We start from the raw sequence: 15,463 nt of genomic DNA on the forward strand, positions 1-15,463 counted from the left end.
GGTCTGAGAAACTTAAGAATGGAGATAATCTGGTTTTACGTTATTTCTATCCTTTCTGTCTGTGGCCTGTTGAATGTGATGCGGTAAATGGTAGCTGCTTCGTTCTTTCAGCAGTGTGGTCAAAAGCATCTTGACAGTGTTGCTGGTAAGTTTTGCCGTCTTTGTAATTGAAAAGTTCCTCTTGTTTATTTTGATTAATTATAATGCAGAAAACAAGATACTGTAACATATTACCAAACAATGAGAACAGCTCTGCTTGACACTGTAATCTCACTAGTAAATCTTTTATTCTTATATATTTAACATTTTTCAAGTACCAAAGTGTTGCAAAAATAACACACCAGTATGAACATAACAGTTTAGAAAGTATAAATGTATGCCAAACAAAATTGAATCTCCTTCAACCAGCATGGCACTTAAAAATAACCTGGTACATACAAAATATTTTATTCAGTAACTTCCTCTGCTGGAACAACTTCCAAAAGCATCTGAAGGTGCATAGTAATGGGCTCTGAGGGGAAAAAAAAAAAAAGTTAGAGGCTTTATGAGAGAACAAAATTTCTATTCCGACTTACACTATCTAAGAGCATAAATTATCCTTGTGAATAGTTGTCTGTCTCTTCTGTATTTATATCTCAAACTTAAAAAATCAGGGGTGGGGACTAAAAGCAATCTTAAGATCCAAACTACAACATTCCAGGGTTTCTGGACTTGCTCTTGGTGGAGTACAATTCTTCTAATTGCATAATATTTAATGATCCCGGTGAACAGCAGAGAGGGATGATGGATTTATTTTTTTTAATGTCTGCAGAATTAGCAATTCTGTTCCTCTTCAGCTGGTTCTACCTTCCCTTTTAGAAATATCTGTGTATCCTGTTTTTCCTGAGATAATTGCAAAGAGTTTCTCTTGAGACGATGCAAAATCATTTTATAAATGGTCATGCTGGGTTCTTGCAGCTTTCACTTTAATCAGCAGCACTGTGGTTACTTTTGGTCTTAATGCTGTTAACATTTTCTTTAGTAAGTATGGTAAAATCGATAACCTGAGCTGAGAGCACAGTATTTTGTGGTGTAAGAACATATGTCTGCTAATTTTTAGTTTATGTCTAAAGCAATGTTTTGAAATACGGACAATTGAAGAACTAACTTCACAGATAAAATTGTTCTGTTAATTTTAAAGTTCAGTTTCTTCATGCTACTACAATGATACTTTGCCTTTTTGTGAATCAAGTTTCATTTTTCCTGAAGTCAGGCATCACTTTTTTCACAGGAAGGAGTAGAATACAATCTTTAATAAAGCTCACTATTATGCCCCTTGCTAGATGTCTGGAAAACTGCCTCCCTCTACACCCCGCTCGTAATTTAGATGGGATGGACCATATAATGAGCTTCACTATGGTAATTAATCTAAACTTTAGGAATGTTCTGTTGAATTTGGTGCTGACTGAGTTATACTTACTTGATATTTTTTGTGGCCAGTTGAATTTAAAATGAACAAAAAGTACATAAACTATAAGACCACTAAGTATAAATAGAACACAGTACAAATAGGCCAGTTCAGGTGCAGTGATGATTGGTGCCAGTACCAGTAAAATGGAGACTAATATCACTATGACTGGAATGATGATGGGTATCTGCAAGATACAAAGCACAAAATTACTTGTTTATTCTTTTGCTGTTCTTACCGAAGTTGCATATATGAAAGAAGAATATTTTCATTGCTTTAATTAGTTTTTCCTGTTAAAATTTCTGGTATTAGATGGGGCAATTAAGAGAGTAGCAAGAATATGGATAGGGAAAACTCTTCTGCTGAATTGTTGACTGAGATCACTTTGTCTGTATTGCAAATGGCAGTGTAAAAATTTGCATTTTAATGAAGCTGGGACCTGAGCCCAGTGCAGTCACCTGGGGCCTTATTTTGGGTACTCTTTCGGTGGTAGTCTGCTGACTGCCATTTCCCATCCCTGAAGATCTGGCTTATGCCCCTGGTCTGTACAAGTGAAAATAAACCTGTATAATCTTTTCCCAGTCCTTCTGAACTTTGTCCTAGTGCAAAACTGGAACAAAGAGAAGAACCACAAATAAATGGCTAGGTTTCGGGGGGCAGGGGCAGGGGGGAACCAACCAAAAAAGGAGCAGTCTGCCTGAGGATGTTGTTTAAATATCCAAATATTGAGGATGAGTTGGTGTTTCAGTATTTATAGGAGTGGAGGAAAAGCCATACTGAATGCTGAACTTACCCTGATTGGTCTCTTGAGTTCCTTTCTTGTAAACCTCATAACAATGAGCGCAAGTACAGTTAAACCATAAAATATCCAGACTGCGAAACTAAAATAATTTATGAGAGTGTTAATGTCACCAGGAATTATATAAATAATAGCAATGGCCCCCTGAAAATGAAAACAAAAATTAGTATAGTCTGTTATAAAAGGTGGCTGAATTTTACTTCAGTGTCAGTATGGGCGTGTGTTTACAGTGTTACAGAGCGTGATCCGTGAATGCTTTTGCTTAAACATCTGGGTGTAAGTGCATTGCAGCACCTTTAAAGATAGTGTCCACATCCTGCCAACTGCCAACATGTGTGCAATCTTAAGTCAAAAGACCTTAAAACTTGTATGTGTTAATCTGTTTTGTTGGTGACTGTGTATCTTGGAGGAAGTGAAGATACTGAGTATATTTTTAGGTTATTAAAGTTACGGGAAGTTGACAGAGCAATTGAATTTTGAATTTATCTTGGTTTACCTTGAAGATAAAATCAATGGGTAAAGTATATAAAAATAACAAGATATTCTAGATTTATTTTAAAAGGTGTTTACTGAATATAATTGTTTTTTAGTGAGATGCAAATGCATTCTTACAGGTAGAAAACAAGGAAGTGATAGCATCCCGTAAAATAAAAGATTTGCCTAATACTAATCATTCATTTAATTTTTTTTTAATTTGTTTTCATGCTGTGGATTCTTAAAAACGTTTTTATTTTAAAATCCAGTTCTGGAATGAAAGTGTCCAAATTGAGAAGTTGGGGATTTTTATATAGTTCTCTTTTTTCTAATACATATTTAGCAATTTGCTTGTCTAGATAGGCTAAGATATGTGTCAAGGCTGCTGGTAAGAAACTGTGAAAGCATATGTTACTGGAGAATTTTTGTTGGTGGCTTTTCTGTGCTTAGAATATATACTTACATAAAATATGATAGCAGGTGCTGGCGTTAAACGCTTAACGCTAATGTAAGACAGCACCTTTAGCATGTGCCCTTCACGACCTGCAACATAAACAAGTCTGAGGAAACAAAAACAAGGTGATCTAGTTAGTGTGGCACCTAGACTTCAAGTGGCATTACTAAAAAAAAAAAATAAAAATTGAGTACCCTTCATTTTCAGCTTTGTTTTATTGTGTGGCTACATCCGACTATAATTTCCTTTGATATGCAACGGGATTTAAGGAATATTGTAGTAGACTGAAATAAGGGAAGTGACCAGTATTAATGCTGCGAACTTGAAACTAATTCTGAACCAGTATTAAAGTAGTGAACTTGAAACTATTTTCAGAATTATTAGTTTGCACATTTAGTTTAAAATTCTTTTGGAAAAAAATGGTAGCTATTGTGTGCCTTTTAATTAAATATTTCTTTTTTGGTTTGCTTCATATCAGAGAGCTATGTTGACAACTTTCTGTCAAAAAGCTGGTCTTTACAGCCTTATTTTATTCAGATGTATTTGAAATTTAAAATATTTTTAAATAGAAAATGGAAGCGTTGAGCAAGTGATAGAAAGGAATAGCTTGTCTTTCCAGTTCTTATCTTTATCATTATTGATGTAGTCATGTTCTTACTGGTAATTTTTTAACTGTTTAATTCTTAGCTTTAAACTTGATGAGACCGTCATCAAAAAAAATCCGTTGTGCTGTACCTGCTTTGGATCAAGAATAAGAGACCTTATTTTCTAATTTTTCAAACATGTATAGCCACTGCTGCTTTTTGAAAATTAAACAATATGGCTATATTTGCAGGTTCTTTTAATAATATTTTGTACATTTGGATCAGAAGAACCTCTATCTATATGTGTATAGATACGTAAATGTATATATACATTTTTCCATCCTTTAAAAATTTTTATTTTAAATATTTAGAATGGGAGCTTACCTGCCTGCAGTAAAACAGGTCCCATTGGCAGATCCGATTGTAGAAAAGGCCACAAAGAGCGGAACTATCCAAGAGGCTGGATAAAGGACCCTGTCTCCAAATGTCTGGGATGTAGGATTAAAATAAATAATTTTTGTCACTTTAACTACCATTCAGTAATGTTGGAGCCTCTTCAAAAGTACAGTAAATGGGTATCTAGTGTATGTTACCAATAAAAAAAACCTGTTTTGAGTAGGTATTAAAGAATGCTTTGCTAAATGAAGACCTGGACTAATTCATGAACCACTCTTTATGGAGTGGAATATTGTTGTTGTCATGTTTGAGCTGCAGCATCTGTAGGAAACACTGGGAGACAGATGTAAAAATTACACAGAAATTAAATTCTGTTAAAGATACCTGGTTTGGGGATGTGTCTATGAAACAAAAAGGAAGACAGCATTGCAGCAGAGCCACGCACACAGAGGCTGGTTTCAGCCTGTACTGAAGGAGTGATGTTGGTAGCAACAGCCTGGCCTTAGGGCTGGGCAAGTGGAGGACAGGATTGCCAAGGTCTTTCACTAGGCTCAGTTTCTACCTGTGCGGTGGTGTGTTAGTTGTTGCTGCAGGAGGGATTAGATTTAATGTAGGTACAGTGACTTACTGCAAATGAATTTGAATTAAAGCTTTTTTTTGTGGTTTTAGTTGGGGGGTGGTCAACCTTTTTCAGTAGGTCAAGCATAAAGAGTTTGGGTTTTGCACAAGGGTAACATCAGTGTTGTTTCTTTGTCCAGCAGTAGGACACTCATCAGTCCTTGGCAAGAAGTCTACTCACAGGTGTATAGACCTCTTTATACAGTGCAGTCCTTTTGCTGTGCTGCCTTTGTACTGCACAGTGGCAGTTCTGAGACTTTGTTGTTAATTCAGGCTGATGAGTTTGGTGCTAGCTGCTGTGTGGTGTTCACAGACAGTCAGTGGTTCACTGAAGAGAACTAGTTCTTAACCAAGGTATAACTTCATACACATTACTGTACCTCTTGGTGTGAACAAGGTGCTGAAATGCACGAAAGTTCTACATTTTAAAAGATCATACTTTTTAACTTTTAAAAGTATTTCTACAGTAGTGTCCTTCTTCAGTGTGCTAAACTGGATTTTGCATGCATGTTACATACTGTTTGTTTTCCACAAAAACAACATTAGGAGAAATCGCTGCATGACCTCTCAACAGTTGTTTTGGAGACAGATGTCCTATGGAAAATTTCCCAAGTGCAACTGAAGGCACACGGGGGGGGCGGTGTGTGTGTGTGTGTGTGTGTGTGTGTGTTAAGATTTTAGAAATCAGTTTTGTCTGTGGTAGTATGTCTTGCAATAATGTAAAAAGGATATTTCTTAGCTTTGTTAAGAAAAAAAGCAAGAATATGGAGGAAGTGAATTAGGGACTACTTGCTGTTATCTCCAGAACGAGAAACTTCGATCTCCTGTCATTTTGCATGTGCTTATTTCTCAGAAATACTGGAAACACTGAAAAGGGCAAAGCAGCAGTCAGATGTTAATTTTCCCTCCATCTCTTTGGTCCTTATAGAAAACAGCCTCTGAGCTGCAGCGTTTACAAAATGTTAGCTGAAGACTGCATTACTTTTGGTTTTTTTTTTTTTTTTTCCTGTGGGATGTGACAGAACTACAGTTGAAGCATTACTGAAATAAATTTTAGATTAAGAAATGACAGTAAATGATGATGAAGAAGGTGACGCTGACAGCTTAGAAATTAATTGTATTTTAAGAAAAATTAGATGTTTCTTTTTGCTCATGTTACTGCTGAAGATACTTCAATGCACACAGCCTTCTTCAGATGCTCTATTACAAAATAAAGTGGCTTACCACAGCAACTGCCTGGGACTGCAGGAGTTCTGTTGAAGTCATTACGGTGAAATATGAAATGTTTATCAGAACGTAACAAACTGTAACCAAGGGGATTCCAATAATTATAGATAGCGGTAGATTTCTAAAGAATGCAAAAGTAAGACTCCATCAGCATTGCTGTATAACTGGTAGAGCTGTCATAGTCAACTGTGGACTCTTACTTTCCATATATGCGTTTTAGGTGTATTTACATTTCTTTATTGTAGAGCCATGGAAATCAGGATTTTAAAAAAGGAAAAATACAACTTTATGCAAGCCTGTAACAGAGGCTAAATAGCTCTGTCTGTTGGTGCTCAAATCTTGAATAACTATTGCCTTTAAAACCAAACCACAATACATGCTTTCTGGTACAAAAATACTAAGTGGTTGATTTCTGTTATTAGAAACACTGCTTTCCTACATAGTTTTACCTGTAAGGATTTTTAAGTTCTTCTGTGATGTAATTGAGTTGATTCCTGGAAGGAAAAATGTTCATACAATGTTGTTAGCAGTCAGGTGTTGAAATACTAATGTACTATAGTCGGGGTCATTTCAGTCCAAACCAAACCACCAATACTTTATGGCGCAGCCAATCTTTTAAGTGGTAAGACTGCAGGACAAAAAAATAGGTGAGCTTCTTATCCAAACGTCAGCCTCTTGATTCACCATCTTTTCCTCCTCAGAATTTCAGAAGTATCTCTTGATGTTTTGAAATGAAGTTGTCTTAGTTATTGGATAAAATATCCAAGAATAATAAAAATTTGGCAGACATTTATTTCAAACTTACAAGATTGCCTTTGAACTTCAAGGTTTGCAATATCCGAGTCTTTTTAAGTAAAAGCGCAAGCGTGCCCATGGCAAGGACTGAAACGATCCTGCTAATATTTCACAACTGTTCCGTAACTATATTGTCTAGAAAACTGGCATGAAAGCCTTTCTAAGGATTATACCGATCAGAATTATAATTTCCAAATACTCATTTTTGCTAGAGCATGTAGACCAAATTGAAACAAGATATTTTTTTTACTCATCCACTTCTGAAAATGTGAGGAGGAGTTGGTGTTTACTGTTTGCCAGGCTAATTTTCAAACGTGGGTTCTTGGTGGTTACATATTGAAATAATTATTTAGGTGCCAGCTTCCGTACCCCCTTAAAAATCTAGATGAATGTCTGAATTAGCAGACTTACATGCTTGAGTTGAGACACTCAAGCTTGGAAATAGAACCCAAAAGAGTAATCCATTTAAATATAAAACCAGTTTTAAGCAGTTTTAAGTCTTGCTGCTTTGTAAGTTAAGATTTATATTCTTAATTCCTTCCAAAACACCGATCTATATGCAAAGTTTTACAGTTTGAACATGTAAGAATAGCATTAATGGATTAGATGTTGATCGTAGACTTGTACCAACAGAGCCCTAGACCAATTGACATTTCCTTTAGTTTCAGAAAATGAAACATGTAAACTGTTTTCTGGACTGTGGCAGAGATCGAGTAAAACGTTCCTGCCAGTAAATAAGTTTAGCCTGATGAAAATAATTCTGGAAAACACTCTTCTGGTGTTAAATATAAGTGCTCTATGTATAACACAAATGTAAACCTAAATCCATCCATATTTGTGATTATTTCAAATTTAGGTGTTTTCTTAAATCTAAAGTGGTAGATGATCATGGATTAACAGATGTGGAGATTTAAAACTGAAAGCTTCTGTTGTGGTTTTGTGGGAAAAAGAATGTTTTTACATCATTCCAAATGAAACTTATTAGAAAAAATTTGAAAGTTAAACCTTATGAATTCTGACAGTGTGGGTTTTTTATGTCCTCCTGTACTAATCAAACACCAGTCCATATTTCACAAGAGATGGAATTTGATGGGGTGGCCTGTAGGGGCTCTGGGAAGGCTATTTTGTCTAACATAATGGAATTAAGTTGTGTTATATTCCTATCGTTGCCACAGTATCTAAGCACCTTCAGCAGCAAAGCAGTAGCCCTTTCAGTATCTAATATAGCCGCTTTCCCTAATAAGCCATAACCTGAGGGTTTGGGGCTGGGGGGTGTTCGGACTGTTTGTTTTGTGTGGTTTTTGTTTTGTTTTAACCAAACTGGTATTCTTTTTCCAGAATTCATTAAGAGATTCTTAATAACAAGTTGGATGTTAACTTTTTCCAGTCACATCTTTGAGCTCTACAGGGAGAGTAAAGCAGTTAAAGGCTGTTAAACTGTGCCCGTTAGTGCTAGTAAAGATACCTTACCATCCATCGTACGCCCAGAGTCCATTATAAAATGCCAGGCTGATAGAGCTCACAGAAATTGTACTGTCCTTGAAAGAATCTTTAAAGTTTTCGGTTTTCCCTGCAATAAGACGTAAGTAACTGATTAGTGTTGAAGTTAATTCCTTTAATCCCCACTAGATGAAGAAACATTCCAACATCTGTTTCATATTTTGAAACATCTCAATGTTAAAATCAATACCAGTTTTTATGAACTGATCTGTAATGTTGCATTTCCCACTCCACACACCCTTCTCTAAAAGAAAATACCATTGCTCCTGACAGATCTGGAACTGAAACGCAGGATAAAGAAAGCCTTATTGTTGTGCCGCTTCTGTCAGTGGGAAATTTTTAAAGGGTCATAGCAGAAGCTAAAATAATTTTTGCAAGTAAAGCATATTTAATTACCTTGTGCAAGAAGAACAATTCCACTTACAATAATGATTGTGACAATTATCATTTTAGCAGCCGTAAGAAAATTCTGGAGATAGCTTCCCAGCTTCACGCTCAGTGAATTCACTATTGTAATTACCACTGAAAGAAATAAATTCATATTTCTGCATTAAATTTCTCAGAATTGAAAGAAAAGCTGCCTCTTAAAACCTTTCCCCCCCCTTATTTGCTGTTACTGCTTTTTACTCCCGCTGTTTGTCTGTGTTATTTATATAGGTTTCTAACATACTATGTTTGGATAACTTTTAAAATAATGAGGAAAAACAGTTTTCTGAATTTAGATTTTGATAGTACCTTTAGGAAAAAAAAAAGAAAATACTGAAGTTGTGCAGCATTCTGATAAATATAAAAATAATATCTCCACACTCAGTTTTTCCGCCTCTTCTGCCGGAGATATGCATTCATTCCACAGCTGTATCTATCTTAGTAAAGAGTAAGAGAAACTTAGACTAGGAAAAAACTATTGGTAAACCTCTCCTTTTTCTGAGTTGTTGAATTAGTTATTGTGGAAGGAGTTGCTGTGCTGCGTTCCAAAATTTTCTCTCGCTTTCAATGTAGGACCGCTTCCTGCTGCCTTCTGCAGATGAACCTGCTGCCCTGCCTTTGCTGAAATGCATTGATGGGGCTGAATGGAAATCGCTGTGCAATTACAGATCTCGTCTCTTTCCTAAAAAGTATGAATCTTACCAATGGCAGCTGCTGCAAGACACTTGATGACAACCTGGGGTGGATCGCAACCTGGATAAAAAGGAGCTGACGCATATTCTGCGAAGCTGAGACAAATGATTGCAAATGAGCTGGGCTTTGTGACGAGTAAGCTTGTCCAAGAAAACAAAAATGCTGGAATTGGGCCAAATGCCTCCATCAGGTAAGGATACTCTCCCCCAGATTTTGTGATCATTGTACCGAGCTCAGCAAAACAAAGTGCACCTGCATAACAAGAAAAGCACTTGTGGGTTCTTCAGTTCATGCACCCAACTATAACTGGCTAGAATAGATTATCACTCTTTAATAGGTAGAAAAGTTAAAGAAATGGGTGTTTATAATGAGTCATTACTTTTCTCATGTTTTTGTATACTTTACTGTATATGCAAAGCAAAATTTTAATCCGTGTGAGCAATTGGTCAACACACTGAAACTGCAAAGTTACAGTCCACAATTTACTACTACTGGTGTTTCAGAGTTCAGCAAATAAAGTACAAATATTCTGACTTCATGTTAGATTTCTGTCTTAAGTAACTAACACTATAAAAAGCATCAGAGTGCCAACTGCACTGGCTGACCTACCTTTTGGAAACTTGAAAACAATAGACTTGCACGATTTTGAAGTAATATGTCTACTAAGCTCAGCTTTAAAGTACAGCGATACTTCTGGATTTATTGCTGTAGCTGGCATCTCGCTTAAAGGGTTTTTGTGTGTGCCATGTACCTGACACAATGCCTGAAGAATTCCTTTTCGGTTTACTACCTGCAATATTTTGAAGTGCTTAGTGCTAAATTTTCAGGTGATAGAATTAGATGTACACAATTAAACAAGGAGAAAAATAGCTGAAGTACGTAGCTCACTGTCAGTAAATTTCATGTTTTGCCTGTGATTTAAGTAGGAAAGTATTCTCTTTATTACAGTTAGTGGATGAAGTAAGCAAAACTAAAACTTGCTTTCAAAGTGAACTGAAAATGTGCTTTACAGTTTTAAAAAGCTAATATATCTTTTATGAACAGCAGACATCTTAAAATTTTGCCTGTGTACTGCTACACTCATCAGGATATGATTGATTTGCTCTAGGTGGTGTAGCGAATTTGTGAAATGAGAGTAGTATGCAGAAACAGCAGATACAAAAGATTTTAGCAAAGATTCAAATTCTTTGTTGACTTATTTACCTAATGTTGCAAGAATTCCACAGGCTGCCCAGATGATTAAACAAGGACCCACAGCTCCAACATTGCCAAGTACTGATTTTGGAGAAACAAAGATACCTGAGCCAATAATCGTACCAACAATCATACAGATTCCACTGATGAGGCCCACCTGCAAATAAAAGGAGACATCTTGGGAAAGTAATTTCTAATAATTCAATAACTATTTTTCGGTATAATCCAATTATAGCAATTGTCATTACTGACTTTTTTCCTCAGCTTTCAACATATAGCTTCTACTGAGTAACATTAAACTATGTGAAGTTTTATTTTCTTTCCAAGATGCATGCACACCCTGTGGTGTACTCTGCTGCTGTTCCCCAAAAGCACAGTTACTTTGACTTTGCCCACCTGTGTATCTGTTTTATTAAACTGTCCTTTGGATTTTGTGGGTCTTGAATCTAACCTTGAACATGTGAATGTCCCCTTTCCACTCTTTGATTAAACTTAGAAATTCTTTATTAGCACTTGAGAAATCCTGAATTTTCTAAGCTTCAAAAATTTGGTTTTTTAGATGGAGTTCTTTATGGTTTTTTTCTTTCAGCAGGTGTCTTCCTCTCCCTGCTTCAGGTATTTGTGCACAGGAATTATCTTTATACTGCTAGGTGGTGAAAAAATCACGTTCTCCTGACTTTGTAGCAACCTACGCATTGCACGAAACTACTAAAACCTGTGGAGTCGCCTTCTAAAAAAAAAAAAAAAAAAAAAAAAAACAAAACGGTGGCACGGGCTACTTAAATTTTCCTGTTAGTTGTGGCTAGTCTAACAACATAAAATGTTTTGCCAGTCTTGTCACCAAACTAAAACGACATAGGGAATCATTTTCCGGGTTCCTTCCTTTTATACGGGAATTCCACTCCCTCCTGAGAGCAAGTGGCACATCTCTTCTCTAAAGCATTTGTAATTTTCCGGAGGAGGCAGATTTTTATTTGTCTTTCTGTACCAGTGGTGATGCAGAAAAGAGTAAAGTTTATGAAGTGTCTCACTTCATCAGCTAATTCAAAGACTTAAAAACTATGTATTCCTACTTTTTGATTGTGTTTATATCGGAGCTATTTAACTAGTAATTAGCAGTTTCCTCAAAGGTAAGCCGAGCCCACCCTCGAGAAAATGGTACGTGGCTGCTAAACGGGTGGGTGAGCCCCGCGGACTGGGGAGGGAGGGGGGAGGTTTTGCCTGCTTTTGGAGGTTGGTCGTCTGGGCTTCGTGGCTCTGAATGGACCGTCCATCTTCTCGTCCGTTGTCCTCTCCTTTTCGTTTCCTCAAGCTGTTTTTACCCATTTGGTTTCCTTGTTGAAATCTCTTAAGGAAGTAAAAACAACGTGTCAGTCGAGCATATTAACGTTTGCTGGTTTTGCCGATATATATGGGTCCAAAATAGTGTCGTTAAATATTGCCAGAAAACATAAACACACACACACTCTCCCAGGCGAAGGGCTTACAGCTGACTACCTACTTAGAGAGTCAATTGCCAAGGTGTGGAGTCTGCTTGACCTCCTCTGTCGGACTTGCGCTGGACTCCCTTGTACCCACCTGGCAGTGAACGTCCCCGTCCCCCGCTCTCGGTCGCACTGGGCTGGGAGGACCTCCTTACGGGAAGGGTCTAGGTTTAGCGCTGCTCCCTTCTGTGAATTCCTCCAGAGGGCCAGCCAGATTTAATCTTTCTCCCAAAAGCTAGTCTTGTTTTCGTATCTAGGATATCTCCTTTCTGATCTTCGTTAAATTAGGCTTGGTCTCAGCTCCTTGGAGATGCAAGTATCTGCTAAACCCAGCGTTACCTCCTGTGATTGTCTAATTAGCAGCTCTTTGCCTCAGAAAGAGTCACCGGTCTTCTCTGTGTTGACTCGGTGTGAATGTCCTCTGCTGAACGGTTTGCTCGGTTTAGAATTCGAATGTAAACAGTTTGTTTTCAAATTTAAATTTAGACTTATGATTTTAAATTTTTTTGGTGAGGTTTTTTGCTTGTTTCCCGTAGTATTGGAATAAGATAAAACATGAGATAGTGAAGGGCGTTATGGGGTTAGGTCCTGATTCCTAAAAGTTGATTCAGTTAAAAAGTCTCTTCTCTCCTCAGACCCTGCAGCTGTAATTACTAGAATCTGAATGCTGAAGAAAAATAATTTTGCAGTTACACAGACAGTAATTCAGGAATACTTCACGTTAGCTAGTATCTGGTAATTCTTGGCTATAAAAATTGTAGCATTTTAAATTGACCGAACACTTATCTCAAGTACCAGAAACATTTGGGCTATAAAGAGATACGGTTTATGTTTTGAATTAAAGAGTTGTTATTATTTTTAAAGAAATCATCGCAAATCCAACTTTTAAGATTAAACCTACAATAGAAAATTGCCCTCGAAAGGAATGCAGGGCTTGGGTCACTGAATTTTGTTACCGCGTTGTGCCCAACTACTCTCTTTTAAAGTCTTGTATTTAGAATGTTTTAATCATCGCCTTTTAGCAATTCATACTTTCACTTACCTTACTTGTTTATATTTGTTTGGGGTTAATCAGGCTCCAGGAATCTTTGTATAGTTTATTTCTTTTTCTCCTGTTAGATTTACCAGCCAGCTAGACAGCAAGACATGTCCATGTCTGAAACCAGAATACGCAGAAACAGCAGCAGCTTAAGTACAGAGGTTATCAACGGTAATCATTAAACCCATTCTCAGCCAAGAAGCTTTGAGATAGGAACCACAGGTAAACCAATAGTCCAATTAGTTTATCTTTAAAAAAAAAAAAAAGGCTTTGTTCCATTCGTGAGAATGTTTGTCCAGTACCTAAGTACTATATTCCATAGTGAGAGTGAACCATAATTTGAAGAGTCTATTTTGATGATTTTATATCAAGCAATTTCTAATTTAGAAATACTTTGGAAAGATAACTTTGAAGTAATTTTTGTGTTACGACTGCATTAAAAACATCTGTCCAGATGTTAGCTGCATCCTATGAAAACAGTTGATGTTTTTCTTTAGGAAGTAGAGAAGTGTGAGCAGAAATCTTTGCTTTGTTTTTCATTAACCTGAAGGCAGCTGAGTGGGCAGCTTGTGTTCCTTCACTTGCATTTCCAATTAATTTTTCATTTTTGTAAATGTTTAAAAATCTTGCTGTAGTGAAAAATGACATTCTCTATTTCTATATAGTTGTGTACCCAGGAAAAAGGCATTGTTGCCCTGAAGGCTGGAATAAGGTAATTTCTTTCGTTGTGGCTAGTCATCCCTAAAATACTTGTAAAAAAACAACCCTTAATCGTGTTTTACTTCATTGTTTTTGGCAATGCAGTTTTACAGCTCCTTTCCTGTAAGACAGCCAAACTAGTAAGTCCTGATCAACCTGATCTGACTTCAGCTGACTTTTATCAATAAACAGCTACTGTTAAAAGGTAAAAGATGTACTGGTATTAGCCACTGATGTTAAGATTTGGTACCTCGTTAATATAATGCCTCACAAACAATAGTAGTACAAGATAAGACCAAATTGTTGGACCTAAGGCTCAACAAAACGGCATCCTAGCATTTCTTTTTTTTCTTTTTTTTAAACCTTCTGTTTAAGCACGCAGGCTTGATCAACAGGAATTGCTGTCGGTTGTGATGGTGATGTAAATCTGTGACTAAAATTGGACTCTAAGAAAAACGTGGAACAGGCTTACATTGGTTTATATTTGCCATGTTTTGCGATGGTTGAGACAGACTCTGTGCTGTGAATGTCTTTCTCCAAGACTGAGATTGCAAAGTAATGTCAGTACTGAAAATAAACCCAAAACCGTATCTCTCTACTCACTGTTTTTTTCCTCTCTTTTTCTTGTTTAATTCTCACAGAAATAGGGTTAAGCTTCAAGAGAAGCTCTTCCATCTTAACTAACTTCTTGTTCAAAAATTACTATCTGAATGATGGTTGGACAACAGTTCCTTTTTTTTTTCCTACAGAGAATAGAGAGTGCTAAAACTATAGTCTTACTACAAGCACATGAAAAGCCAGATACCAGCAACTTACTAATTTTTCTGCATCTTTTACAAGGACTTCAAAATATTTTTCGTTGTAATTGTGATGTAGGATTAAATAAGCTAGTGTTTCTCTATCCATCAATTGCCGATGCCTAGTTTGGTCTCAGATGTTACGTAATGTAGTTCTGCGTTCTCTATAGCAGATAATTTTGAAACGTAAGTTTTATAATCTTATCATTCCTGTGTTTTTCCTGAGATGACACAGACTATTGAAATGAATAATGTGAAAAGAAAAAAAGAAGGCAGAGAATCATATGATTGGGCTAGCTTTGTCCCTCAAAATTAAGTAGACACGCCTTTCACATCATCTCTACCCTGGGATTTCCAGACCAACAAAAAAAAGGGGGGAAAAAACTTTGATGAAAAGTTAATGGAGTATGTCATCTTTAATTCCATGTTAAGTAAAGTTTTGCTTAGGAATTTTTTTAGATTTAGTGTAGGCAATCTTTGAATTTTTTATGTGGATATATGTTCTACATGTCTTATCATGTTTTCAGATGTCTTTCCTTTCTGCTTCAGATCTATACTCTACTTTGTTTCTTCACATACAATAAAGGCAACATTGAAAATATGTTGTTTGAGTTTTTGCCTAAGCAAGCAGTTTCTTTACTCAACCTGGAATGTGTATTTGGAGAGTTCCCATCTGTTGAATACGTGTTCTAAATCTCTGCCAGTGACTTGACCTTAACTAGCCTATGTTTCCTTATAAAAATGGAAAAGTACCTTCATTTATTGTCTAGTTTAGTTTTAGGAGCTAATCTTCTTGGGATGCTATAAACATGTTAAAGGATTTTGAATTTTATCAGC

General features: G+C 36.5%; 1 protein-coding gene across 2 annotated transcripts; it reads right to left on the reverse strand.

Moving 5' to 3' along the window:
* Positions 1 to 279: 279 nt before the first annotated feature.
* Positions 280 to 13,247, reverse strand: SLC7A9 (solute carrier family 7 member 9). Of its 2 annotated transcripts, none has more exons than XM_063334550.1 (13): positions 13,134 to 13,247; positions 11,829 to 11,954; positions 10,617 to 10,764; positions 9,423 to 9,665; positions 8,691 to 8,816; positions 8,265 to 8,364; positions 6,449 to 6,493; positions 5,997 to 6,120; positions 4,143 to 4,246; positions 3,184 to 3,280; positions 2,241 to 2,390; positions 1,460 to 1,634; positions 280 to 511 (listed from the first exon to the last, which is right to left on the reverse strand). In XM_063334550.1, the coding sequence occupies exons 2-13, from the start codon at positions 11,931 to 11,933 to the stop codon at positions 447 to 449; spliced, it is 1,482 nt and encodes a 493-aa protein (XP_063190620.1). In that variant the 5' UTR covers positions 11,934 to 11,954; positions 13,134 to 13,247; the 3' UTR covers positions 280 to 446. The 2 variants fall into 2 exon arrangements, with proteins under 2 accessions (XP_063190620.1, XP_063190621.1); XM_063334551.1 differs by lacking the exon at positions 13,134 to 13,247 and adding an exon at positions 12,186 to 12,737.
* Between the last annotated feature and the right edge of the window lie 2,216 nt (positions 13,248 to 15,463).

The sequence above is a fragment of the Chroicocephalus ridibundus genome, chromosome 4, assembly GCF_963924245.1.
Source record: "Chroicocephalus ridibundus chromosome 4, bChrRid1.1, whole genome shotgun sequence".
In the NCBI taxonomy this organism is placed as follows: domain Eukaryota; kingdom Metazoa; phylum Chordata; class Aves; order Charadriiformes; family Laridae; genus Chroicocephalus; species Chroicocephalus ridibundus.